This window comes from Rhinopithecus roxellana, chromosome 11 (assembly GCF_007565055.1).
Source record: "Rhinopithecus roxellana isolate Shanxi Qingling chromosome 11, ASM756505v1, whole genome shotgun sequence".
In the NCBI taxonomy this organism is placed as follows: Eukaryota; Metazoa; Chordata; class Mammalia; order Primates; family Cercopithecidae; genus Rhinopithecus; species Rhinopithecus roxellana.
This window is the reverse complement of record NC_044559.1, coordinates 115,098,747-115,124,377: the sequence shown is the minus strand read 5'-3', so window position 1 is coordinate 115,124,377 and position 25,631 is coordinate 115,098,747. Positions and strand designations below refer to the sequence as shown.

At 37.5% G+C, this 25,631-nt stretch overlaps 1 protein-coding gene across 2 annotated transcripts in view; it reads left to right on the top strand.

Moving 5' to 3' along the window:
• ITGA8 (integrin subunit alpha 8) overlaps nucleotides 1–25,631 on the top strand; it is a 200,988-nt gene that overhangs the window by 105,182 nt on the left and 70,175 nt on the right. For both annotated transcript variants that reach the window (XM_010365605.2, XM_010365606.2), the window contains exons 16-22: nucleotides 3,628–3,683; nucleotides 4,087–4,241; nucleotides 5,496–5,633; nucleotides 6,127–6,194; nucleotides 7,554–7,701; nucleotides 14,738–14,830; nucleotides 20,683–20,762. In XM_010365605.2, coding sequence (XP_010363907.1) covers nucleotides 3,628–3,683; nucleotides 4,087–4,241; nucleotides 5,496–5,633; nucleotides 6,127–6,194; nucleotides 7,554–7,701; nucleotides 14,738–14,830; nucleotides 20,683–20,762 — 738 coding nt within the window. The remainder of the gene's footprint in view (nucleotides 1–3,627; nucleotides 3,684–4,086; nucleotides 4,242–5,495; nucleotides 5,634–6,126; nucleotides 6,195–7,553; nucleotides 7,702–14,737; nucleotides 14,831–20,682; nucleotides 20,763–25,631) is intronic.

Sequence of the window (25,631 nt, the reverse complement as noted above, 5' to 3'; positions counted from 1 at the left end):
TTAACTGCTTTTGAAAAGAGTTGGAAAATGCCTTGGGCACATTTTAAAATGGTTTAAAGTCGTAAAATAGTATAATGAAAACCTGATCTGAAAAAATATGTCGGAGAGCCAGCATTTATCCTTACCCATGCATGATTAAATGAAAATGAACTGTGAGAGTTGCTACTTGTTCATGAGTATTAAAACTTCAGTATTTCCCCCAAAGAGGCTCATGTTCACACCTTCGTAACAGAATGGACTTCCAAGCTGAATTCTTTTAAGCACATGTGGTACACTCTGATATAGAATGTTGTTGTTTTGAAAGAGATAATTGCTTCTAAGGGTTTTTAGTTTAATGGATATTTTTATGAGATTGAAGTTTTGGTGTTTTGTTTTGTTTTTCACCAGATTAATAGTTCTGTTTGGTTTTATGGAAAGAATATTACTTTTTAACAAGAAAATGTCTGTCTAAATGTCTGTCTTTTCATGAGCCATTTTCTTATTACATTTAATCATATTATTAAGTTAAAGTGCAGTTTGTTATGTGGACAAACGTATATCCCTTTACAATTATATTTGTTTCTATTGCATACATTTTTCTGGAAGAGGTCTTATTTTCACATGCAAAATTTGTGAATGGTGCCTCAGAGTCTCAGAAGACAGAAAGTTAACAGCTGATTCAGTCTAGAATGTGTTTCTTTGATTCTCTTTTTTCTTTATTTTAGGAACTTAATTTAGTTTTTCCAAAATGATTGAAAGGTCTCTGTTGATTTTCTCTGCTGCTATTTGTGTCTGTATGTGATAGAATCTTCTATCACACATCTGAAAACTATCACATAAACTCTACTTGGCAAACAGTTCTTCGCTTCCATCGATGTGCAGTTCTGTGTCTTTCAAACAGCAGGTGTAGTTTTATAAAGTGACTGTCTTTCATTGGCATTTCTAAGTTAGAAAAAGGGGGAAAAAGCCAGCTCCATAAATATTAATATAATTGGCGACTAACCATTTATAAAAAGGAAAAACTAGCGCAATATTTCATTTTAGAAATGTAAACATGAGCAATTACCCGCTTGTCCAACCTGATTTTAAAAACTTGTCAGATGTGAGTGACTATGTGAAACCTGCTATTTGTTATCACTGAAACAGGATTGAGAACTGAAGAGAATGTAAAATGAATTGCTTTGTGCTTTTAAATCATGTTTCACCTTTATCTCATTTTCTCTTCATCATAGACAGCTATGAGCACAGTCACATCGCAGAACCATTATTCCAACCATGCTTGGGTTGGGACTAGCCTCAGAAGATCATGTAGTATATCACCCTGCCTTCTGGCCATATCAAAAGCACTGTCCATAAACAGTTTAATTTAGAACTTATGTAATAAGGGACCTGGGTTGATTTCATGGGCTTTTTTTGTTCCAATCAGACCTATTTAGACTAACGGGCCATAGTGAAAATGACCAATATTTCTAGTTTGAAATTTTAATTCTAATTTAATCAAAGTTTACAGCTTTCCCTAATGACCCAAGTATACTTTGTAATTAGCTGTAGACCTGCAAGTGATCCTAATTCTATACTCTATATGACCCATGATGTATGTGTGCTTATATATAATATAGTATATATGTTTTTCTAAATTCAGAATGAGCACATCAACGCACTACTGTAAAATCTTGAAATTTTCTTTATCGATCAGAACAGAGTGTTTGAAAAATTATGACTTGACAGACTCTTTTCCACTAAAGTGATCTATGAACTGGCAGGTTTAGGTTGGAGTACTATTATTGAGAATTCAGCACATTGTAGAAGTGATATTACACTTGTATGAAAAAATGTTTAAGTCATCCAGTTGCTAATGATATTCAGAAAACAGAAAGAGAGCTGAGAAAGAAACAGATTTATACTGACAGGTAACTCATAAATAAATAGTAACCCTTTAGCTGATAACATCATTTATCAACCATACACCATCTCATAAGAAAAAAAAAGATGTTCATTTGCATAACTTTATTCCTTTTTAAAAATTTGTTATTGCTTTTGAATTGTTTGTATTAAAAATTCTATATCTAAAATGATTTTAATATATATGTTGATAATTTCATTACAAATAGGAGTATATTTTATTGTCCTATGTCCACACAGTTAATGATGAATAGAAAAAAAGATCATTGGCCGATTTGAACATACACCCAAATACTTTCAAAAAGATTGGACACAGAAAAATTCTAATTTTGAAAGCCAGGTTTACTACAAAATTGAAAGATGTGATTAATTCTTCGTCTTTCTTGAATAATTCTAATTGAAGCAGAAGCGAGTTGGAATCAGTGATTTCTCTGGGGAAGCGGAATAAACACTTGTAATAGCATAGACATTTCAGGAAACTTCTGGCTTAATGGTATGTGGCAAATTATTTACCCTGAGGGGAGACATTGACTGAGGTCACGGTAGATAGATGAATCCCAGATGTGACACTTTTTCATTATATTTGACACAGGAAGCTGACACAGAATTAAAGTATGATTGGGGATTATTTACTCCCTTTGAATTCTGTAGAAATACCCGAATCATACGATAGTATTTTACTGGTAAAAAGTTTATGATTGTCATTAAACCCTACTTAAGTATTTTCTTATATTTTCACTTTCCTAGAAATGAGAAAAGGCCCCATCTCTAGTGATGGCTGTTAGGGCTTGGAATTTTTCAGGGAGAGGTGAGCACATTCATTCAGCAAAGGCAGCCAGGGAGTCAGCCATCTCTCATTCCATCTGTAGCCACAGACCAAAGCCAAGTGCAGATCAACCTACAAGCCAGTGCAGACATTGCCTTGAATGGTAGTCATCACGTGTTCAAGGCACAACTCCAAAGTGTCTCTCATGGACATCTGCCCTCTCTTGATTGTCTTTATTCCTGTATCATTGTGCCTACCTAGCTTGAGACAGCCATGCTAAGCTTCCTATTTCTCTTTCTCCCCTTCCTCTTCTCGTCTCTACCTCCAGTCTTACCCCAACTGTAGCAAGGTTCTGCCAAATTCCATCTCCCTCCAAGCAGAGTGGGTCTTTTAAGTTAAGCATACCACGTGCTCCATGCTTCTGAAGATTAAATCTGCATTTTTTAAGCATGACTTTCAAAGTCCTGTTCCTCACTGATCCACCAAGCCAGCCTTGTCTCCTACAACTTTGCCATCTTGCTCAGTGCTCCAACTACACTGAATTTCTTCAGTTTTCTCAAATGGGTCTAGATTCTTACTCACCTCCAGATTTTACCTCTAGCTATCTTCTTGCTGTGCTGCCTAATTCTTCCCTCCCTGGCACATGGAAGATACTCACTTGTATTCATTGAATAAAAGCAACAAGTAATTGATTAATTGAGCAATTGATTAAATCAGTTAACCTCCTGTACTATTTTCCAGTATTACCTTCCATGTAATGATAATGTCACTTGTCTTAATTGTATTAGTATTGAGACCAACTGGTAGAAGGGATGTGTGTGTGTGTGTGTGTGTGCGTGTGTGTGTGTGTGTGTGCGTGCGCGTAATTAGAAATAGATAGAGAAAATGATATTCATTATCTGGGATGAGGTAAAGGAAGGCTTCTACTTTAGATTCAAAACTTTATTAACCAATAAATTACTGACTATTATTTTCTATAGCTTTTCTTTAAGAGTATGTGCATCTGTCGCAGGCCAGAGCATTTCAAACACAATAGGTAAGCACGTTTTCATTTTTACATTCTTATACTATACTAAGAAAGTTGAACAGTAATCATTTCTCTGCACAGACCATACAAAATGAAAGAACCCTTGAGGAATACCAAGATCTCTGTTGCATATATGGAATCTTCTACATAAATATTACTTCAGTACTTGGTAATACTATTATTTATAAGAACATGTAATTATAGGGAGAATGGCAACTTTTATAAAACCATTATAAAACATTTTTAGCTTGGAGAGTATGTTATAAAATTTTTCTAGCTCATTTATCATGCTTGATCTCAACTATGAAAAATAAATGTTTCTTGAATAAGCAACTTGAAATGGAAATTCATCTCTCTGATTGAGCATTGTGTTCACTGAATACTTTTTCTCTACTTTACTTCTGTTCTTTAGTCTTAATGGCAGAGGTGCAATTAGATTCCCTGAAACAGAAAGGAGCCATTAAACGAACGCTCTTCCTTGATAACCATCAGGCTCATCGTGTCTTCCCTCTTGTGATAAAATGGCAGAAATCCCACCAATGCCAGGATTTCGTCGTTTACCTTCGAGTAAGTATGCCAGAAAGACTTCTCTGGCCTCTCACCTTCATATCCGAATTCCAACCATTTTTCTCCATTTAACCATCATAGTTGTCTGCATAGACCCCCATCCATCTGTTTTCATTTTCATAGCAGGAAACTTTATTTTAGGGTCAAATACTCTCCTCTTGACCCTGACTTCAACTAACCTGATGATGTGTTGCTATTAATTTCTAAGGCTTCTTTTCATTTTGAACAAAATCTTTATAATGGCATCGGCTCACATGGTTTTCATTTCTACCCACCTCCTCCCCAAAAAACATAAAAGTGCAACATAATTTATATGAATTTTTCTCCTATGTGAGTATGTCTTGTTAGATTTTATCAATGCACATTTCAGAGCCAACTCAGGAAAACATTTAGACATTCAAAGCTTTTATTAGAAGTAATTTATAATTATCTTCTTTAAAGTAATGTATTTTTACAATGACTTCAAAACCTACCGAAATTTAAAAAGTAAAATTATTTATAACACAATTACCTATCTTCACCTTGCCAGTTGTGAGGTTGTGATAACTGTCTCAATTTCTCTTTTGCATTGGGGGGCTTAGTTAGCAAGGACCATCCTAGGGAAGATCACAGATTACAATCACACTCGAGAATGAAAAGTTGGATACCTGACCCTTGTTTGGCACACAATTGAAGGGTGACATATCCACCCTGTGTTTAGTGCTTGCTGTTTGGCGCTTACCCCTCCCTACTAAAGGAGTTCTGTTTCTTTTTCCAAGAGAACTTCAAATGTCCTGAAGGTGTTCTGCAGTTCATGCAGGCAAGGGCTTAAAAAGATGATGAGAGGAAGAGAATCAAGATGTTTTCTTCTTCTGAGCCCCAAGAGAGAATTCATAAATTCTGGCAACCTCACGAAAACAAAAGTCCAAAATTCATGGTGGTTTTTGTGACATTTATGGTATACAAGTGTAATCTTTTACTTTGCAACTTGACCAATTCTGCATGAGTTGTTGAAGTTCTGGAGAACCCAAAGATTGGCTCCAGAAGCATATTTCAATGAAGCCGCAGCTCTAAATGATTTCATCACTGCACGTATATTAGGTATGCTGGCAACTATATACCACATAAATCAGCCTCCATCTAAGCCTGCTGCAAAGATAATTATTTCATCATTCACTTTCATTGAGTAAATTCCAGTGTTGCCTGACTTTTGCAGACTGACACCTTGCAGCTATTTCATGGAGCCTCTGTTGAGTTTGTGATTATTTTTCCTAGGATGAAACTGAATTCCGAGATAAATTATCTCCAATCAACATTAGTTTGAATTACAGTTTGGACGAATCCACCTTTAAGGAAGGCCTGGAAGTGAAACCAATATTGAACTACTACAGGGAAAACGTTGTTAGTGAACAGGTAAGTCCTTTGCGGTCTTTGATGGCATTTTCTCAAGCAGACTCTCTGGGATGTTGTTCTTATGGCTTTAAGACTAAAGCCAGCTCCTTTCATTTTTATTTCTGCATGCCGACATGGAACATTTGGGAGTTTTCCTACCATGTTTCCTGAAACACTGCATGATTGTGTTTTTCGGAAGCCTTTCCTCTTTTGCAACCAAGATTTAATTTGTTCAAAATGTGGCTGTAATGGAAGCAGTACAGCCTGTAATCCTCAAGCCATTGCCAGAGTTGCATTCTTTACAGATATTTCGGAGGGCATTGGAATTGGGCTATTATGTAAAGTGGCCTATATTGGGAGATTGCCATGAAATGTGGGCTATTGGCTTGGGGAGAGTCATGCATAGTGAGAGGAAAGCTCTCGTTCCGTTTGTGGCACCGTTCAGAATTTTCAAGAAAAAGGGTGTGATTCAGATTTTCCTGGATTGTTCCTGATGTGTGTTTATACAACACAGGCTCACATTCTGGTAGACTGTGGAGAAGACAATCTGTGTGTTCCTGACTTGAAGCTGTCAGCTAGACCGTAAGTTTAAATAACTAAACGTGTGCATTCTATGTAATGGAATTAGAGGTATTTATTTAAAGGTTCTCTGGAAAAAGTATACACTTCCAATGACCATCAAAACTATGCTGCGTGAAATTCTTGAGCTTGGCTACACTTTGGGTTAGTCTGTGGTTTGGGTCAGTTATTTGGCATTGGTGTCAAATGACACACCCTAAGATTTTGCCTGGGCCATTTCATCTTTCAGCAAAACTGAAAAAAAAAAAGTTTTTGTTGAAAGTAAACTTATTGATGGGGTGGCTCGGGTTATATTTACTTGCCTCAGTCAAGTAGACAAAGGATTCGGACAGGCAGGTTCCATCTACACTTTCAACCAAACTTTTTTTTCAGCACCCCATGAGTCAAAGGCATCCTTAAAACTGTCAGAACAAAATTAATGTTAACTTACTGAACAAGTAAACTTAAATAGTACTCTATGGAGTAAAGCAGAAGGTGTCACAAAATCGAAAAGAATCAAAGGGCTTCACAGTTGCCAGTAATGGACGCCCCCATTCCAGCACTGGAAATTGCACTGCATTCTGTTATGGGAAGACATAGACTAGGATGTAAAACATCCTGTGGTCAAGAAACAGATTTGTGTTCCTTTCCCTCCCGGGCACTATCTCACTGCCAGTGTTTGTAATGTACTTGGTAACTTCTCAGAGGGATTTCCCCCAGATTTCATAATTTACCAACTTCAAATGCAATCGCTTTGAGTAAGGTTAAAAAGTGCAATAGGTATTTCCAAATGTTGGTTTGATTTGCAGTTCTAAGTGAACTATGTTTCTTCAAAATACCTTGAAATCCTCTATCAGTGATTTAAGATCTTATCGTATCTGCCTACTTCTTCCCTCTCATTATTTCCTTTGCATTAATCTCTCCCTCTTACTTTCTAAACCACCTCTCTTCCTTTTATTCCATTGTCTGTTTTCTTCCTAATGTATGTTTTCAGTGAAGTGCTGAAGCTGCTTCATTTTGGCTTGTAAGTGAAATGTTAAATTTGCAGGAATTTTGTTGGTAGATTGTTAAATATGTTGGTAGCTTGAAATCGACCACAGTGCATGGATTTACACCACTGGAATCTGAAAATGTTATAAATCAATACTTTTTTTTTTTTTGAGAACTGGTTGTTAAACATTTACCTACACACTACTAGATGTTTTCCTGCCCTTTTTACCCAGAGATGATTATCTTGCCTCTTCCTACCATCTCTTCATGATGGTCCATCTTCTTTTTTTGCATTTACCATTTTTCTTTTCCTCCTTAATAAATCCTTAAATAAAATATTCATGAAGCCAAGAAGTAGAGTGCCTAATACTTCTTTTTAAACTGCATTTTTAGAGATAAGCATCAGGTAATCATTGGAGATGAAAATCACCTTATGCTCATAATAAATGCAAGAAATGAAGGGGAAGGAGCATATGAAGCTGAACTCTTTGTAATGATACCAGAAGAGGCAGATTATGTTGGGATCGAACGCAACAACAAGGTAATGCCTGCAAATTATTTGAAGTCAAGAGCTAGGTATATTTTTGAAGTCAAGTAAATGTTAAGAAGGGCCATCTTAGCTGAGAGTTTCTTCCTCAGTAAAAGACAGTAAAATGATACCTTCTTTTGTTAAATCATCACAGCAATGAGCCATGGAGGTGGGGGGAGGCTTACACAGTGTTAATATCTTCTTTGCTGTAGTGCAAAGATAAATTGGCCAAAGATTGAGAGCTAAGGCAAAAAGAGAACAAGACTGACTGAATGAAGGCGCTTACCAATGTGATCAAAAAGCTAAACTCCCAAGCTAATTCCCTGTCTTCACTGGCTTTTCTAGCCTTGCGTTGAGTTCTTTCAGTTTCAAGCATATGTCAGGAAGCCTGGTTTTCTTTACTGGTTAGGGAAGAAGGTCCAACCAATCCCCACTCAGCACTGATAACAGCCTGGACCGGCACCCGAAGGGGAACAAGGTCCTTCCCCTTTCTTCTTGGTCCACCTTGTCAGAATTATGACCAGGAACAGCCTGGTCTTCTTCATTTGCCATTCCTCAATGCCACTATTTGTTTAAATGACAACAATGCTATTTATAGTCTTCCCTTTCCTTATCAGAACATGAATCTTCCCATTCAAAGCATCCTCCAGTTCTGCAGTGTCCTTAATCACTTGGTCTAGAAAACCATTATAAATACATTGTAGAATAACAAAGAAAGCTCCTCAGTGTCGAAAATATACAAACTCACAATTAAGGGTAAATCCCAAGTGTGACGTTTCCTTCACAGGGTGAGGTGTAGCGTAGGTGCTCCCTAAATACTTGCTGATAGCGTTGTTCATTTAGCTTAAATATATTAAATGTCTACTAGTTTTCAAATACCACACCCCCTGAGGACCTCATCCATTTTAATGATTGAATAATTTGTATTGAAAACTAATTCTTCTAAAGAGATGTTAACAAACTGTTGTTGTGATGTTGGTATTTTAAAGACATTTAAAAACTTAGGGAATATAAAATTCTCTATTCACATTTCTAGTCTCATGATTTCTTTTTGTTTTAGTTGAATCCTTCTTAGTAAAAAACAAAAAATTAAAAAATCCAGATGGGTAATGATAGAGCAACTTTAACACTGGTTTAAAATCCTTATGCGTTTCTGTTGAAGAAATGTACAGGAAAAAAGAAGCTCCAAAGTCATCAGATGTTATACATTAAATATGTTCTGCTGTTTTATGTATGTTAGTCATATCTTAATAAAGTAGTTTTTTAAAAAATAGTCCTAAATTATTCTTAACTCTTCCATGTTAACAGTGAGTTTGGATAGATAGAAAAAATCATTCCATTTCTTTTCAAGAGTATTTGCAACTCTCCACTCAGCTTTCATTTCCCTATTTCAAACATGAAAATCAATATAAACCCTCATTTCTCCAGTAAGTAGTTTTTATAATTAGCCCATATTCTTCTTTCTTGAATTAATTGTGTTTTTTTGTTTGTTTGTTTTTTGTTGTGTATGTGATTTATTTATTTATTTATTTATTTATTTAGAGACAGGGTCTTGCTCTGTTGCCCAGGATGGAGTGGAGCAGTGTGATCATAGCTCACGACAACCTCCAATTCCTGGGCTCAAGCAAAACCCTCATCTCAGCCTCCTGAGTAGCTAGGACTACAGGTGTGCACCACCACGCCTGGCCAATTTTTGTATTTTCTGTAGAGAGGGAATTTTGCCATGTGGTCTTGAACACATGAGGTCAAACGATTCACCCACCTTGGCCTTCCAAAGTGCTGACTATTATAGGCACGAGCCACCCTTGTCCAGCCAATTATGTGATTTTTTTTTTAAATCTTCTTCATTTCTCTATTAAAGTCACTTTAAGATAAAAATAAATAAATAAGAATAAATGGAGTAATTGTATACACAACTTATAAAAATGGTGTTTAATAACCACTTTGATTTGAAGATGTCATTTCATAATAAAATCTCTACAAGCAAAAACAGAAAAATGTCACCTACAGATACTTACATGCAGATAATGTATTAAACAAACAAAAACGAAGTTTGAGAGTGTTTTGTTTTTAATATTCTGTTTTATTTCAGTTCCCTTCTTGTCACTCCACCCCCGACTTTGCTTAACAAAGGACCTATTCTAAAGTGTTCTTTTAGCAAAACATCCAGTTTACTGTTGGTTTTGTTGCATAGAAAACACAGGAGAGCACTTAGGATTCTATCTTTGGCTGTAAACATTACAAGGGACATTATCTGTAATCTCGAATGATCCCTTCACTACTTTTTTCTCCGTCAATTTCCCTTTGGCAGAGACTTCCCTTGGTCTTTGAATTTTACGTGACTAAGCCACATTCTAATTTCTTCCTTGTTTTGAAACAGTTTGAGGTTTGTGTACCTTTTGATTTCAACTCAGTTCAACATTTTTTTTTTTTTTTTTTTTTTTTTTTGAGACGGAGTCTCGCTCTGTAGCTCAGGCTGGAGTGCAGTGGCCGGATCTCAGCTCACTGCAAGCTCTGCCTCCCGGGTTTATGCCATTCTCCTGCCTCAGCCTCCGGAGTAGCTGGGACTACAGGCGCCCGCCACCTCGCCCAGCTAGTTTTTTGTATTTTTTAGTAGAGACGGGGTTTCACCGTGTTAGCCAGGATGGTCTCGATCTCCTGACCTCATGATCCGCCCGTCTCGGCCTCCCAAAGTGCTGGGATGACAGGCTTGAGCCACGGCGCCCGGCCAGTTCAACATATTTTAACCATTTCTTCCTCAAGGGGAAAACTATTAGGCATTATCTGATTGTAAGGTTGGCTATTCTTTTGTTGAAAACATTTGTCTTTTTGGAAAATGTAAATGCTTATTATCTCTTGCTCCAGAAACCTTCGTTGAGCCAGCCTTTATATTTCCTTTGGGGGATTTTTCTCCTTAATTTTTCTGTGAAAAAGGTGTACGTGTTTTACATTTATCATCATGATCATCATTATGATGGTAGTAAGATACACATAAGATATAATTTATCATTGTAGCCATTTTCAAGTGTACATTTCAGTGATATTATATTTACGTGGTAGTGCCACCATCACCACTGTCCACCTCCAGACCTTTTTCATCATCCCAAACTGAACCTCTGCAACCCCTTAAAAATAATTCCCCATTGTTCCTTTCCCCAAGCCCTGGTAAGCACCATTCTACTTTCTGTCTCTGTGAATTGGTGATTCTAGGGACCTGTTATCATCTCTTCTTCAATCTCTCACAGCTGCCTCACCTTCAACATGTCTGTATCTAGACTTTTGGTCTTCCCACTCACACCCTTCTTCCTTTCTTTTTTTTTTTTTTTTAATTGAAATCTTGCTCTGTTGCCCAGGCTGGAGTGCAGTGGCATGATCTTGGCTCACTGCAACCTCTGCCTCCCTGGTTCAAGTGATTCTCCTGCCTCAGCCTCCCAGCTAGCTGGGATTACAGGTGCCCACCACCACGCCTGACTAATTTTAATATTTTTAGTAGAGATCAGTTTCACCATGTTGGCTAGGCTGATCTTGAACTCCTAACCTCAAGTGATCCCCCAGCCTTGGCCTCCCAAAGTGCTGAGATTACAGGTGTGAGCCACCACATCCAGTTTCCCTTTCATTTTCTGTGTACGAGAATGACACCAGCATCCCCTGGCTTCTAACACCTAAAGTGATGCCAGCCTGGATGAGGGTGATGACAGTGGCAGTTGGATGGAGAGAAGGATATGAACTAAAGAGATTCTGGACTCAGTCCATCCAACAGCCATCGTCACCACCTTCATCCAGGCTGGCATGATCTTTTGCCCAGATTATTGCAGCAGTCTTCCTAGTTCATCTTGCCAACTTGTTACCTCTAACCTAGAAAAAAAATCCATCTTTCTAAATCGCAAATCTGAGCATGGCACTCTCTTCAAATCCTCACTAGCTCCCCATTGCTTTGAGGATAAGATCCAAATCCTTCAGATGACGCATGAGGCCCTTGATCATATCACTCCCACTTGCCTCCTCAGCCTCATCGCTAAATGCTGATGCTTCCAGCCAGCTTGAATTCCTTTTCCATACCTGTAATGACACGGAGAGCTTGTTCCAGCCATTTCTCCTTCCAACACACTAACTCTGCTCCCTTATCCTCTTTATCTATCTTACTTATTTTCACTTCTTTTCACTCAACCTTCAAATAATAATTGAGACTTAATAAAAATTGAGGCTTAATAATAATTGAGAGAATAATTGAGATGGCTAACATTTATTGAACAACTGCTATGAGCTGAGTAATCTTCTGAGTTCTTGAATGTATTTCATTCTTATAACAGCCTTATAGAGAAGCTGCTGTCACTATCCCTGTTTTATAGATAAGAATAAATTAAGTAACATGCCCAAGGTTATACAGCTCTTATGTAGTAGAAGCAAGTTCAAAAATCAAACGTTAAGTCCAGGTCCCTGTTTGTTTTGTTTTTTGTTTTTGTTTTGTTTTGTTTTTTTGAGATGGCATCTCACTCTGTCATCCAGGCTGGAGTGCAGTGGCGTGATCTCAGCTCACTGCAACCTCTGCCTCCTGGGTTCAAGCAATTCTCCTTCCTCAGCCTCCCTAGTAGCTGGGATTACAGGCGCCGGCCACCATGCCTGGCTAATTTTTGTATTTTTAACCATATTGGCCAGGCTGCTCTCAAACTGTTGACCTCAGGTGATCCACCTGCCTCGGCCTCCCAAAGTGCTGGGATTACAGACATCGGCCACCACGCCCGGCTGGAACCCTGTTCTTAACCACTGATATGCACTGCCCCCATCAGCTTAGATGCCACTTCCTCCAGGATGCCTTCTCTGATTGCTTGGATCTATGTGCAGGTCCTCCTTTGTCACACTATTTATTTATCCTATCGTAAAATTTCCCCAACTCTACTGCAACTGTGTGTTTCCATTGCTGTTACAATTGCTTAGAATTACTTGTTCCAGTTGTTAAAATAACTAAGAATTCAATGAGGACAAGGGGTCTTATGTGTCAGGCCTGGTAAATAGTGGGTACACAGTTAATATTTTCAGTGAAAGAAGAACACTGTAAGAGCTATAAATGGATTTAAAAAAGAATGTCCCTGGAACTGCAGAGGAAAATCATCTAGAAATGTTCAGAAAAAGTTCATTGTTCCTCTTATTAAAGAGAGGAAATAACGCTTAAAAAAAGAAAAAGGGTGGAGGGGATGTGAAAGGGAGAAAAAAATTCTCTGGTTGATGTCAAAGAACTACTTCCAGAAAGCTGGGGAAAAAACTGTACATATAACTTTTAACCTTTAGGTGAGATAAAAAAAATATATTTACTATAGAAACTAAATCCTTGAATTACATTCAAGGGACATTTGAGCAGTTATGAAAGATTTTTCTGGGTTTTGTTTTTTCTGTTTTCATGACTGAGTTAATAATCCCCACACAAAGCCTCTCTGTGTGATTAGGGGTTAGATATGGATCCTTAAGAAACTGAATACATAGTAAACCTATCTTTGAGAAGAAAGAATGTTACCACTTTTAACCTAACTGTCTTTCAGGATATTTGAAGAGAGGATGTATTAAATTGTGCCTCCAAATATTAGTGATCCATTCCTTTCTCAACAACTAGGACAGATGTTTCCATGTGTCTATCTGGGGAATTCTGGGAGCAGGGTTATATACTTAGTTGCATATTTGTCTGTTTCATTGTAGCCTTCTCTTTTACAAGAAGGTGTCAGTTGTCTCTACTCTGTTGTTCCTGAACCGTCACTTACTTTGTGTCCGAGTGTGCTCTAGACATTAGGACTAGAACAGACACAAAAACCTCTCTGCTTTCTTGAAGCTTATATTCTCAAAGTGTGTGGTTTACCTACAGAATTCTTTAGCTAGATGCCTGGGGAATGTTTCATGTTTTTTGCTTGGGTTTTGGGTTTGGGTTTTTGTTAATAAAATAGAAGGAAATGGAGGATCGTTTCTGAAACTTTACATTATTTTCTTATATAAAATTTCAATAGATAACAGAAAAAGGATAAAAAATAAATAAAATTTCAATAGAGCTGACAGATGGATACATGGTCATTATATTGGGAACCCTCTTCCAAACCTATCACAGGGACTGAAATTCCCCCAAAATTTGCTCCTTTATGAAAGTCCTCGTACTGCAAGCTTATGTTTGGGAACAAGGGTGACAGATAATATACTGATGGCATATAATAAGTTAGAATGAAACAATGGAGAAGTGTAAGTAGCTATGGCTACATGCAGAATGGGACCATAGGGTTTGAGGTATGGAAAAAGAATAGGGTAGAGAGTGAGGAGTGGGTTTCTAAGCAGCTGGGAATAGCATGTGGACATGAAGAGGAGCTGGAAACCAAGGGCAACCATTCCAGAACAAATCTGTATTTCCCCTCTCATCTGCTCAACCTTGAGAATTTGACCAGTAGATAGCTCCCAGAACCTCTTCTAACTTCAGTTTGTATGAACTCTACTTGGAATAGGATATAGGGGTAGGAAAGGAAATAGGAAGTACTGCTAAACATGAAGGCATTCTCTTTACATCTGAAATAATGAAGAATGGAAGAAAGTCAATTGCATGATCTCAAAATGGGACCACAGTGTATAGAAATTGGTGTTCAAGGCAATTCTCTGGCAAATGATGATTGAATCTTATGATAATCTATACATATTACGATCATTTTGTTTTTGTAAAGCTTAATAGAATAAATTTATTTACTCATGTTTAATAATTTGTGATTTTCATGCTCTGAGTTTCACATTAACATTAGTGAAGATATTGTCTAAACTATTTATATAAATACTATATTATGCGTTGTCTTCCTTAATGAAACACAATAAATATGCTTACCCACCCAATACATTTATTTCTAAAATTTAACTTTTACTTTTCTTTCTCTACTTTCTCTTCTGAGTTAAGAGTCATCAATTACTTTTTGTGCACTGTCACCCTCCTGGGTGTTTGAGATCCAGGGGAGCTCCCAGGCCCCCAGCATGGCTTTTGTGTCAAGATGTCATTTATGCTGCCCCCTAAATCCCCTGTTCTTTCCCATTGTAGGGATTTCGACCACTGAGCTGTGAGTACAAGATGGAAAATGTAACCAGGATGGTGGTGTGTGACCTTGGGAACCCTATGGTGTCTGGAACAAATGTAAGAGAGAACCAGAAATACTGACCGATTTCCTTCTAACTAGACTTTACAGGGAACAAATGGAAAGCTCTCCGGTTACCACTCAGCAACTCAGCACCTAGCAGCAACAACAAATTAGGCAGGAAATTGCCAGAGTAGTGGGATTTCACATTACAGGCCTACACAGAGTGAATCGTCTCAGGCTACAAACACAGAAAGAGGCAGGCTCTTCTATGCTTTCTCTTTAGACATAACTCTTGCGTGTCGTTTAGTTGCAACAAATCTATGCAGACTTTGTTTTTACTACAGATATTTTCTTTAAATACTTTTTATTTGAATTTCAAAAGAAATGCAATGTAAGTTAAAGACTTTAAAAATAACCAACTTAGAACAAAGATTTTAGCAATGGCAATTACATTAACTTTTATTTCGAATATACCTCCTATATAAATATCATTCAGAGTATCTTCATATTTAAAAAGTTATCATAACCCAGTTTTTTAATCAGCTTCACCAAGTTTATATTTTCCATTATCTCACTTTAAGAATTACACAGAAAATTGTAGTTTTATAGCAAGGAGAAAAAATAAAGATTAATAATGATCTCCAACGTGCATGTGAAAAAATAGTTCTTTGTTCTCCTCCTCCTCATCCTTTTTCTTGTACTTCTCCTTTTTGTTTCCAGATTTAGGAAATTTCCATTCGGGATTACTTGTGGACAATAAATAAATAAATAATTATATATATTTTTTGGAGATGGAGTCTTGCTCTGTCACCTATGCTCGAGTTCAGTGGCACGATCTCAGCTCACTGCAACCTCTGCCTCCTGGGCTCAAGCGATTCTCCTGCCTCAGCCTCCTGAATAGCTGGGATTGCAGGTGTCCAACAATATGCCTGGCTAATTTTTGTATTTTTAATAGAGATGGGGGTTTCACCATGTTGGCCTGGCTGGTCTCAAACTCTTGACCTCGTGATCCACCTGCCTCAACCTCCCAAAGTGCTGGGATCACAGGCCAATATGTTAATTTTATCCCATTACAGTTAAGTATATGCATGGTAACTGGTAATAAATATTACAGTAAGCAATTATTTTATGAAGTAAAGTCAGAAAAAAATTCTGAACCCTGAAAGTATTAACAAAGCTTACATAAATTGAACATACATAGTCCTCTATTCAAAATTAGATGTTTATGATTACCAGTGAAATAGCCTGTTTGAAAAAAACTTCAAGGAAAGTCATCATTATGTAGGTTTGTATTAAAACAACTTCCCAAAGTTTATTCCAAAGAGTGCTAGTCCCCTGAGAGCAGCCTTGAAAAGGGAATTCTATGGTCACTGTTGAATGTCACGTCCTTCCTTGGAAGATTCAGGTATGTATTTACATTTTTAAAGATGCTGATAAGTCTTTCAGTTAATAAACCTTTTAGCCTGATGTTTCATACTTTTGCCTGAGCATTTGAAACTTTTCTCAAGTTACAATATTATGCTAGAATGATATTTTTGCTCTTTTATGCTATAATGTTGCCTCGATCTTGGGTATTCAAAAATGTGCTGAAAGTATAGTAAACTCGCTTCGTGGGGCAAAAATAAATACATTTGTCAATGACAAGTACATTCCTATGACAGATTATTATTGGTGATCATGGATTGATTGTCCTCTAGGTTATAAACTCAGCAGTGGGACGAGGGGAGCTTTTTAATGTTATTTTATTGAATTTTCTAAACAACCCTGTGAGTCAAGTATTTATTTTATGGATGAGGAAATTGAAGCTCAGAGAAGTTGAATGAATTGGTCAAAGCCTCACAGAGGGTAAAGGTTAGAACCAAGATTCAAACCAAGCCTTACCGCAAAGCCCGTGTTCTATCTGGTCTGCAACATGGTGAAAAGCCCTTGGATAAAAACGAATGAGTAACAGATGAGACTTTAAAATGAAGCATTGAAAGAGAGAATGGGATGTCTACACTGAGATATTAGAACATTTTTCACTATCATAGTCCTTTTATCTGAAAGCTAATGAATCGTTTTGCTAGTTTTTGAGAAAAATCCAACCACCTATTTTATTTTATTTTATTTTGAGATGGAGTTTCACGCTTGTTGCCCAGGCTGAAGTGCAATGGCACGATCTTGGCTCACCACAACCTCTGCCTCCCGGGTTCAAGCGATTCTTCTGCCTCAGCCTCCCGGACAGCTGGGATTACAGGTGCATGCCAACGTGCCAGGCTAATTTTGTATTTTTAGTAGAGATGGGGTTTCTCCATGTTGGCCAGGCTGGTCTCGAACTCCTGGCCTCAGGTGGTCCACCTGCCTTGGCCTTCGAAAATGCTGGAATTACAGACGTGTCCCACCGAGCCCAGCATCAATGGCCTAATTTAATATGAAGAGGGTTACCTAAGACAAAAGAGAAATGAATTGAGGTGATAGCTAACAGTGTTAGCATTTGTAGATGATGGACCACTCGTTCCTTTTTCAGTATTAGAAGTGTTACAGCTAGACCAGAGGTCATCTAAGGATAATCTTGAACAAAACTGGCCACCAGTATCATTCAAAGTGGAGGAAAAATGGCAGTGGTCTTAACCACAAATGTGTTTATGTGAAAGGATGTCAATTCATTTTACCAGCAAATAATCTTTACAGGGAAGTAAATTGTTTATATTCGTTTATCTCTGAGGTCTATAGAAGAAACTAATAGCTTTCTTATCTCATTCTTTAATGCCATTAAACACATCAAATTTTATTGCATTCTGTTTTGTTAAAAAACACTTTGATTTATATTCTTCTTCATTTTGCACTTTAAAAAGAATACTCTCAGTGGGTTGTGGTAAAATTCCAAACGGAAAAGCAGTGCTAAAGATTTTAAAAGCATCATAAATTGCCAGGAATGTTTAGTTTTATCTAATATCTTTTGAAAATCATTTTCAAGTGACTTTGTATTTTAACTTAACAAAATATTCAAGGTAGTATTCAGAAGTTTTACTTCTGATTTTTAAATAGTAAAGTCATTTCCATAGAGTAGCTATAGTAATATAAGATATTTATATGCCAATAAGATTCATAACAAGTTGCAAATTTTCTCATGGGAAAATTTTTTTTAAACGGTGGGGTCAATGAAAGTGCTTTAAAATCAATGCCATGAGATCTGGTGTTTGGTACTAGTTAAGGACACATGCACCTCTTACCAATATGAAATTGTCACATCTTCAATGGTCTTTGTCCCAGGCTGATTGTTCTATAATGAAAACCAACATTAGGTAGCCTCTATCGCAATACAGTAAGTTTTCTGTCACTAGAAATAAGCAAACAAAAACAAACTCTCATCTTTTGGCAATTTTGGCAATTTTTTTTGTTTTGTTTTGAGATGGAGTCTCACTCTATTGCCCAGGCTGGAGTGCAATGGCACAATCTCGGCTCACTGCAACCTCCACCTCCCGGGTTCAAGCGATTCTCCTGCCTCTGTCTCCCGAGTAGCTGGGATTACAGGCACTTACCACTGCAGTCGGCTAATTTTTGTATTTTAGTAGAGACGGGGTTTCATAATGTTGGCCAGGCTGGTCTTGAACTCCTGACCTTGTGATCCGCCCACCTTTGCCTCCCAAAGTGCTGGGATTACAGGAGTTAGCCACCCTTGCGCCTGGCCTCTTTTGGCAATTTTTATTGCACTGCTTCTATAAGCCAGGTTCTAAGCTAGAGTCTGGCAATATAAAGATAAAAACATACAACCTTCACTCAATAAGAAACTCAAAATTAGCAGTGTCATAAGTTGAGTGGTGGAAGAGTGGTAAAAAAGGAGACAGAGAATAAAAAGGAGAACAATTTTGCCTGGTCCAGCCCATAGAATCAGAGAATGTACTGCAGGAGATATCTCCTCTCCCGAGCTTTGAGGCGTGATTTAGGAGTTCTTCAAGTAGAAAAGGCAAGTAAAAGCTAAAAGACTTCTGAAAAAGAGAGAGGAGGCTAATAGAAAATTGCTCCTTTGGAATTATTAAAAAATTCATCTGGCCAGGTACGTTGGCTTATGCCTGTAATCTCAGCACTTGGGGAGGCCAAGGCGGGTGGATCACGAGGTCAGGAGTATGAGATCAGCCTGGCCAACGTGATGAAACCCCATCTCTACTAAAAATACTGGCGTGGTGGTGCACACCTATGATCCCAGCTACTCAGGAGGATGAGGCAGGAGAATCACTTGAACCCGGGAGGTGGAGGTTGCAGTAAGCTGAGATCATGCCACTGCACTCCAACCTGGGTGACAGAGCAAGACTCTGTCTCAAAAAAATAAATAAATAAATAAATAAAATAAAATAAAATAATCCTTGCTGGGGCATAATGCCTTATAATTAAGACACAACTGGGTTTAAATACGGGCTATACCTTTTATCAACTGTGATATTTTGAGCAAGTCACACTGAAATGAGAAAATACATACCTATAGGAGTGTTTGGAGCAATGAATGATATGACAAATGTAAAGCCATTAGGACGGTACGTGATTTGAAGCACATTTGGCAAAGGCTGGTGAACTGGTGCTACTGATTTGTGACAAAAGAGATGATTTATTATTAGTTCAAATTATTAGTGATTCATGTGAATGTGAGTTTTTGTTAATGGTTTGATTCTGATACTACAGTGGCTGTGACAACAGATTTGAAAGTTAGCTTGCAGGGATTTAAATTCTAGCTCTGTGGTTTATTTGCACTGCACCTGGAGCAAGGTACTTCATCTCTCTAATCCTCAGGTTGCTGCTCAATTGTATAATGTCAGCAACAACAGCCCCTATCCCAGAGTGCTTTTTGGGATTACATGAGATCACGTGTGTAAGGCATAGTACAGTGCTTGGAAGAGTAAGTAACACAATATTACAGATGTGTTAACTATTATTTTTACTTCCTTATTTATATCACCATTGAATTTATTTTCCCCATGTTTTTATCTATTTACAGGTTATGAAAATAATAAAAGCAGTTTTAAAAATTTGGAAAAATTTAAAAGGAAAAAATAATCCATATAACTGTAACCTCAACTAGAACATATTATTCTGAAACATTTTCCTATAATACATCCACGCTCCTGTACTGTAGAAGAATTTTGTGATTTGTAGACTTTTAAAACCATAGCTGAGGAGCATTGCACATAAACATTGTAACCTTCATTCATTGTTGATCGTTATTACATTAGAAGCATTTTCCATATTGTTGCATTGACTTCACAGCTATAATTTCAATGACTACATAAATGTCCGTTAAATAGAAGCATCATAGTTTTCTAAGTCAATTTCTGGCCAGGTGTGATGGTTCATGCTTGTAATCCCAGCACTTTGGGAGGCCAAGGCAGGAGGACTGTGTGAAATCAGGAGTTCAAGACCAGACTAGACTCTGTCTCTACAAATAACAAAAAAGTTAACCAGGTGTGGTGGTGTGCACCTGTGGCCCTTGCTACTTGGGAGGCTAAGGAAGGAGGATCACTCGAGCCCCTAAGTTGAGGCTGCAGTGAGCCACGCTCACACTACTGCACTCCAGCCTGGGTGATGGAGCAAGACCCTGTCTCAGTCAATCAATCAATCAATCAATCAGTGTCTTCTCATGTATTTGGATTATTTTCAATTTAACACACAAAAAGGTGGCAGGAGAAGAGGCAATACACAACTAAATGGAGAAAGAGAACCAATCTGTACTGTAACCTGAATCTTCTGGGGCCTGCAGTTCATTGCATGACTTCTCTCGGCTCTCAGCCACCTGGGTTAGAAGCAGAACAAAGGAGAGAGTTACAGTGATCCAGGGTGGGGTTTTGCAGTAATGAATTAACAAAATATTTTGATGTTGTGTACAAGCTACTCTCATGTAATAACTTTGTGTCCTGTGTGATTTTATTTTCTTTTTTAGTATTCCCTGGGCCTCCGATTTGCAGTTGCACGTCTCGAGAAAACAAACATGAGCATTAACTTCGATCTCCAAATCAGAAGGTTAGACCTTTACCTGCCTGTATTATTGACAGCACTCAACAGAAAAGAGATCCACAGTGAAATGATGCCACCTGTCAAGGTCCTTGGCCTTAAAAGCTCATCTGAAATTAGAACCCAGACTTTCACAGCTCATTTATTCTTTGTTTTCCTCAATTATTTCAGTAATTTCAACATTTTAGGGGTTTTGAAAAAGAGATTAAATTATATAGACCAAGTTATGAGATAGCAAAATTTTGTCCTGGGCACCCTCCCACCTGCTTTACTTCCACTTTTCCTCATTCCAAAGCGCATGCCTTTCCCCACCCTAACTCCATGCTCTCAGCTGGGCATCAGCTAGTCCCTGAGAACAAAATCTATGCAAAAAAGCATAGATTTTGCATTGGCAATCCTGAAGTCTCTTCAATTTCCAAGAATGAATGACTCTCTGATGGCTTACCTGTGAGCACTGTGGCAGGATGCAGGTGAGATACTCTATTTTGAGGGCAAACCCTTCTCTAGCAATGATAAGCCTAGCCATATAGGTAGCTGCCTCTCTTTTCTAAGGCTGACACTGTTTGAGAATTCAACTGTGACTTCACCTTCTTACCACCTATTCTGTTTGCTCCTTCGTGGCTGAAAATAATATTTTGTGAAAAAGAAGACCTGAAGAAAGTAATGTGGCATTTGGACTGGGGCTTCCAGCTGTGAACTTAAACCCATTAACTGGGTGATGGAATCAGTTGAATGGCTCTAGACCCATATTAAAAGGAAATTGAATGGAAAGTAACATACAATATAATATAATATAGTATAGTATATACTAGTACAGCTTATGAAATGTTCCTTTCAATAAGTATAAATATGTGTAGTAAGATGTCTAGTGAGATGTAAATATTTTTTGTGGTCTGCAGCTTTAAAAGTTTGAAAAACACTGATATAAACAGGACATGCAAGCCTTCTGTATTTATTTATACCGTGCCTGGCATGTTGAACCCTTGCTCTATTAAATGAATATGAAGTCAGTATCTACAATTGGAGTCTCAAACACTAGTGTGCAAGATGGTTAATTTCTAAGTTTATCTTAATATCTTGCAAGAAGTATCATTAGAGTGTGATAACTTTTAGAATAATGACTCCATGCAATGGATTACTTTTTAAATAACTACTTCAGCAAAAGCTTAAGATTTTTAAAAAATATATAAAGTCTGTAAGAATGTAGCAGATTTGTAAAATCCACAACCCATGTCACAAATTACTCTCCCACCCCAAACTTTGTGATAGATTTCTAGGGAGGAAGGTTTTCTCAACTTACCTTAGGTGTTCATTTCTGACCTTAATGAAATCTTTTTGAATTTAACTTAGACATTTTCTGCTGAATTTTGGGTTTTTTAAATCTGGGTAAAATTTAGTGATGGGGTATAGATGGAATGAACTCTTCCATAATATTCCTTCATTTTACCAAAAGCATGTTAAATTATTTCTTTGTATCTACAAAAATATATTAAAGGTTTAGGAAGCCCTAAATATTTTTACTTTGGAAATCTTCTGTTGATATTTCTAAGTATCTTAAGAAAAATGCAACAAAAACAGAAACAAAAAAAAACAGAAAACATGTCTTGGCAAAGTACCACCATCCCTCCAGACAGTAACCTGAAGTTTCTATTCCTCTCCATCATTGTCTGTGCCATTGATCCTCCACTGACATGAAGCTTTGTGTCACCTGGGGAAAGATACATCTCTCATAAAATACACAACCTTTGTATAGAAAGGAAGTCTGGTACAAAGCAAATTCATTGATATTTCCTCCTCACTCTTGGTTGAAGTTACAAAAGAGGATGGATGCAATTAGTAGTTCATCTAAGAAGCAAAAGACACTAGGTAGTGTTCTAGAGGCCTTCGCCAAGTCCATCCTGTAGATCATCATTTAAATAATGAATTCAGTAATGAAGTGCCGAATTTGCTGTAAAATAGAAATGACCACATTCTTAACATTCCCCTTCATCTAAAACAAAGGGTCATGACTGATTACATTCCATTTCTACTCATGACTATTTTAACATTACCCTAAAAAAATATAAAAATGCAGAAATGCAGAAAGAATTGAAATATACATATAGCATTAAATTCCCAAAACATACATTATAGGTATAAAAGCAAGAATACAGTGTTTGAGGCCGGGCACGGTGGATCACCTCTGTAATCCCAGCATTTTGGGAGTCCAAGGCAGGTGGATCACTTGAGGTCAGGAGTTCGAGACCAGCCTAGCCAACATGGTGAAACCTTTTCTCTAATAAAAGTACAGGGGCAAGCCTGTAGTCCCAGTTTCTCTGGAGGCTGAGGCTGGGGAATCGCTCGAACCCAGGAGGCAGAGGTTGCAGTGAGTCAAGATTGCGCCACTGCACTCCAGCCTGGGTGATAAGAGTGAGACCCCATCTTAAAAAAAAAAAAAAAAGAATACAGTGTTTGAGTAACACACTGTAAAAATTCAGTTACTAGGGTATTTGAGAGCTGAGCATTTATCTGCATGGTTTGCTGGCTGACTCCAAAGCTGTAAATAAGTGTGTAGATGCATGGTTTTGCATTTGGTTTAAATGTGTTTAAACCAAAAATAAATTAAACCAAATGTTCTGAAGTCTAAACTCTTACAGGCATGTATTGACTGCCATGACCTGCATTTAATGAATCCCTTTTCCACAAATAGAAGTCAAGAGAGAAATGGGCTTTATATGTTAATAAACTTAAAGTATTTCCTGTTACCAAATATTTGCATTAAGCGATCTTTCCATGCCCTCACTCTACATGACATAAACATTTTCCTCCCTGTGTCCAACAGGTCTCAGATTGCAATTGCCACATACAAACAGGTCTTGGTAACCATCTCAGAGTTGCTTCCTTAGTAATGGTGAGATGAATACTGTGTTATCTTTGCTGACATTCCAAAGACTGCAGAAAGCATAGAGGGAATGTTAGAATATAGGAAATAGGAAATAGTAAGGAAAAAGAAAATAGCATCCAAGTAATAACGTGAAAAACAAGTCTATCCATAGTATATAACATAGGGTGCAGTTGTAGAGAGGAAATTCATCATTCCTTGTGTAGAACCAGCACCAACAGTTTAAATAGTTCAGCTTCCATGGCGGTGATGGATGGCTTGTTTGGATGTAGCAGTGGTATTAGTGAGGGAGCTTTCCTTTCAGGAAAGAGGTCAAGGAAGCATCCAAGTTATTTATCAAGACTGGTTCCTTTCTTACCAGGAGATTTTGCTGACACCACTGGTATGCAGTAGCGAGTGTCATGGCAAGTCTGTGTGACAAAAGATGATTTTGATTAGCCGACCAGAAGGTCTGGACTCAGAATCTGCTGCTGTTCTTGCCACGTTTCAAAACAGCCTCTAAAAGCCTAGTGTTAGACTTGTTTTCAAGGATGATTTCAATGTTCAATGTCTATTTACATATTCACGGTATTGTGGGTAATGGGAAGTGTGTTATTTAAACCACTTGGGAAGAAAATACAATAGAATTATGCAATAACTTATATGAAACTTTGTTTTTTCATAATTATGATTTCCACAGCTGCCAAGCAGTAGTGAACTAGAAATAGAAAAAAGTCTGGTTAATCTATGGCACAAATATATTTAAATTTCCAAACTAAAGAATTACTCATAATATATTTGGAACCATAAAGTCTACAATAAGTAAAATTACTTAATTACTTCTTAGTGGTTAGAATTCAGAATACTGCCTTAAAAACACACACAGACATTTTTTTAGTTGACTGATCCTCCCCAGATGTGATCTTAATAAAATGGCCTGGAAACTGGGGTTCAGCCTCTGGAACAAGTCCCTTAAGCTCAGTCACGGGTTTAGTGGCGATGCTCCATTCCAGGAAATGAGCCTGACATTTGCCTGTTTATATCTTTTATGTGTGGTTGCAGTTTAAGTTGTCTTATCAGTATATACAATCGGCCAGGACTTTTCAAAAGCATCATGGGAACAATTCTGCCTCCTCCTGCTTTGAAAGCAGAATTTTATCATATCCTTTCCAGCTTTCACATTTGGAAAGCTTCAAAAGCTAGTCAGAACCTATCCCATTACCATCCTCTTGGTGCTAAAGCTTGTCCATCGAATCAGAGTGAGATTTGATGACAAAAAAAGAGGACGCCTTCTCTTCCTAACGACACCTGAATATAAACATGACCTGTTAGTGATGATGTGGCTGTGTCTCGGTTTGCTAAAAGCTGCCTAAGTTTTTAGTGACTTCAGTAAAAGCATAATTAGGATTATAAAATGCAGATGGAAGCTGCCTTCAAAACGCAGTTACTGGTTGAGACTCTTTGTGAAGTATGTTTTATTTTCCTCATAGCACATGCATTTTGAAACCCATGCATTTGTAAAAGTTGTTTCATATCTAATTATATTTGCTGGAGAGAAAAAACCCCAGCAAACTTAAAAAATAATTTTGCCACTGTTCAAAGAAGTATTGTTAAACACACACCTTCTATCTAGACACTCTTAATGCATTTTGTAAATATCCATGTCATCTCCTAATTGCTTGTTTATGAACTGCCCAACTTCCTTCGGTCTATATTCAGGGCATTGTGGGTAATGAAAAGTGTGTAATTTAAACCGGTCTTTTAAAATACCCTCCAACTCCTTGTCCTAGTTATCTGGTGAGTATGCAGTGAATATATGCTTATTTTAATACTAACTTAAGAAATAACCCGTAAGGAAGATAAAATTGCTGCCAAGCCAATGTATGGTATGATGCATCCCAGAGCCAAACACAAATGCTGTTTTGATTATGTATTTCTCTGCATTATTCATGCCAACTCTTCTCTTTATTAGCAAGGAAAATCAGGAGTTGGCTGTGCTGTCACTTCCTATTTAATGG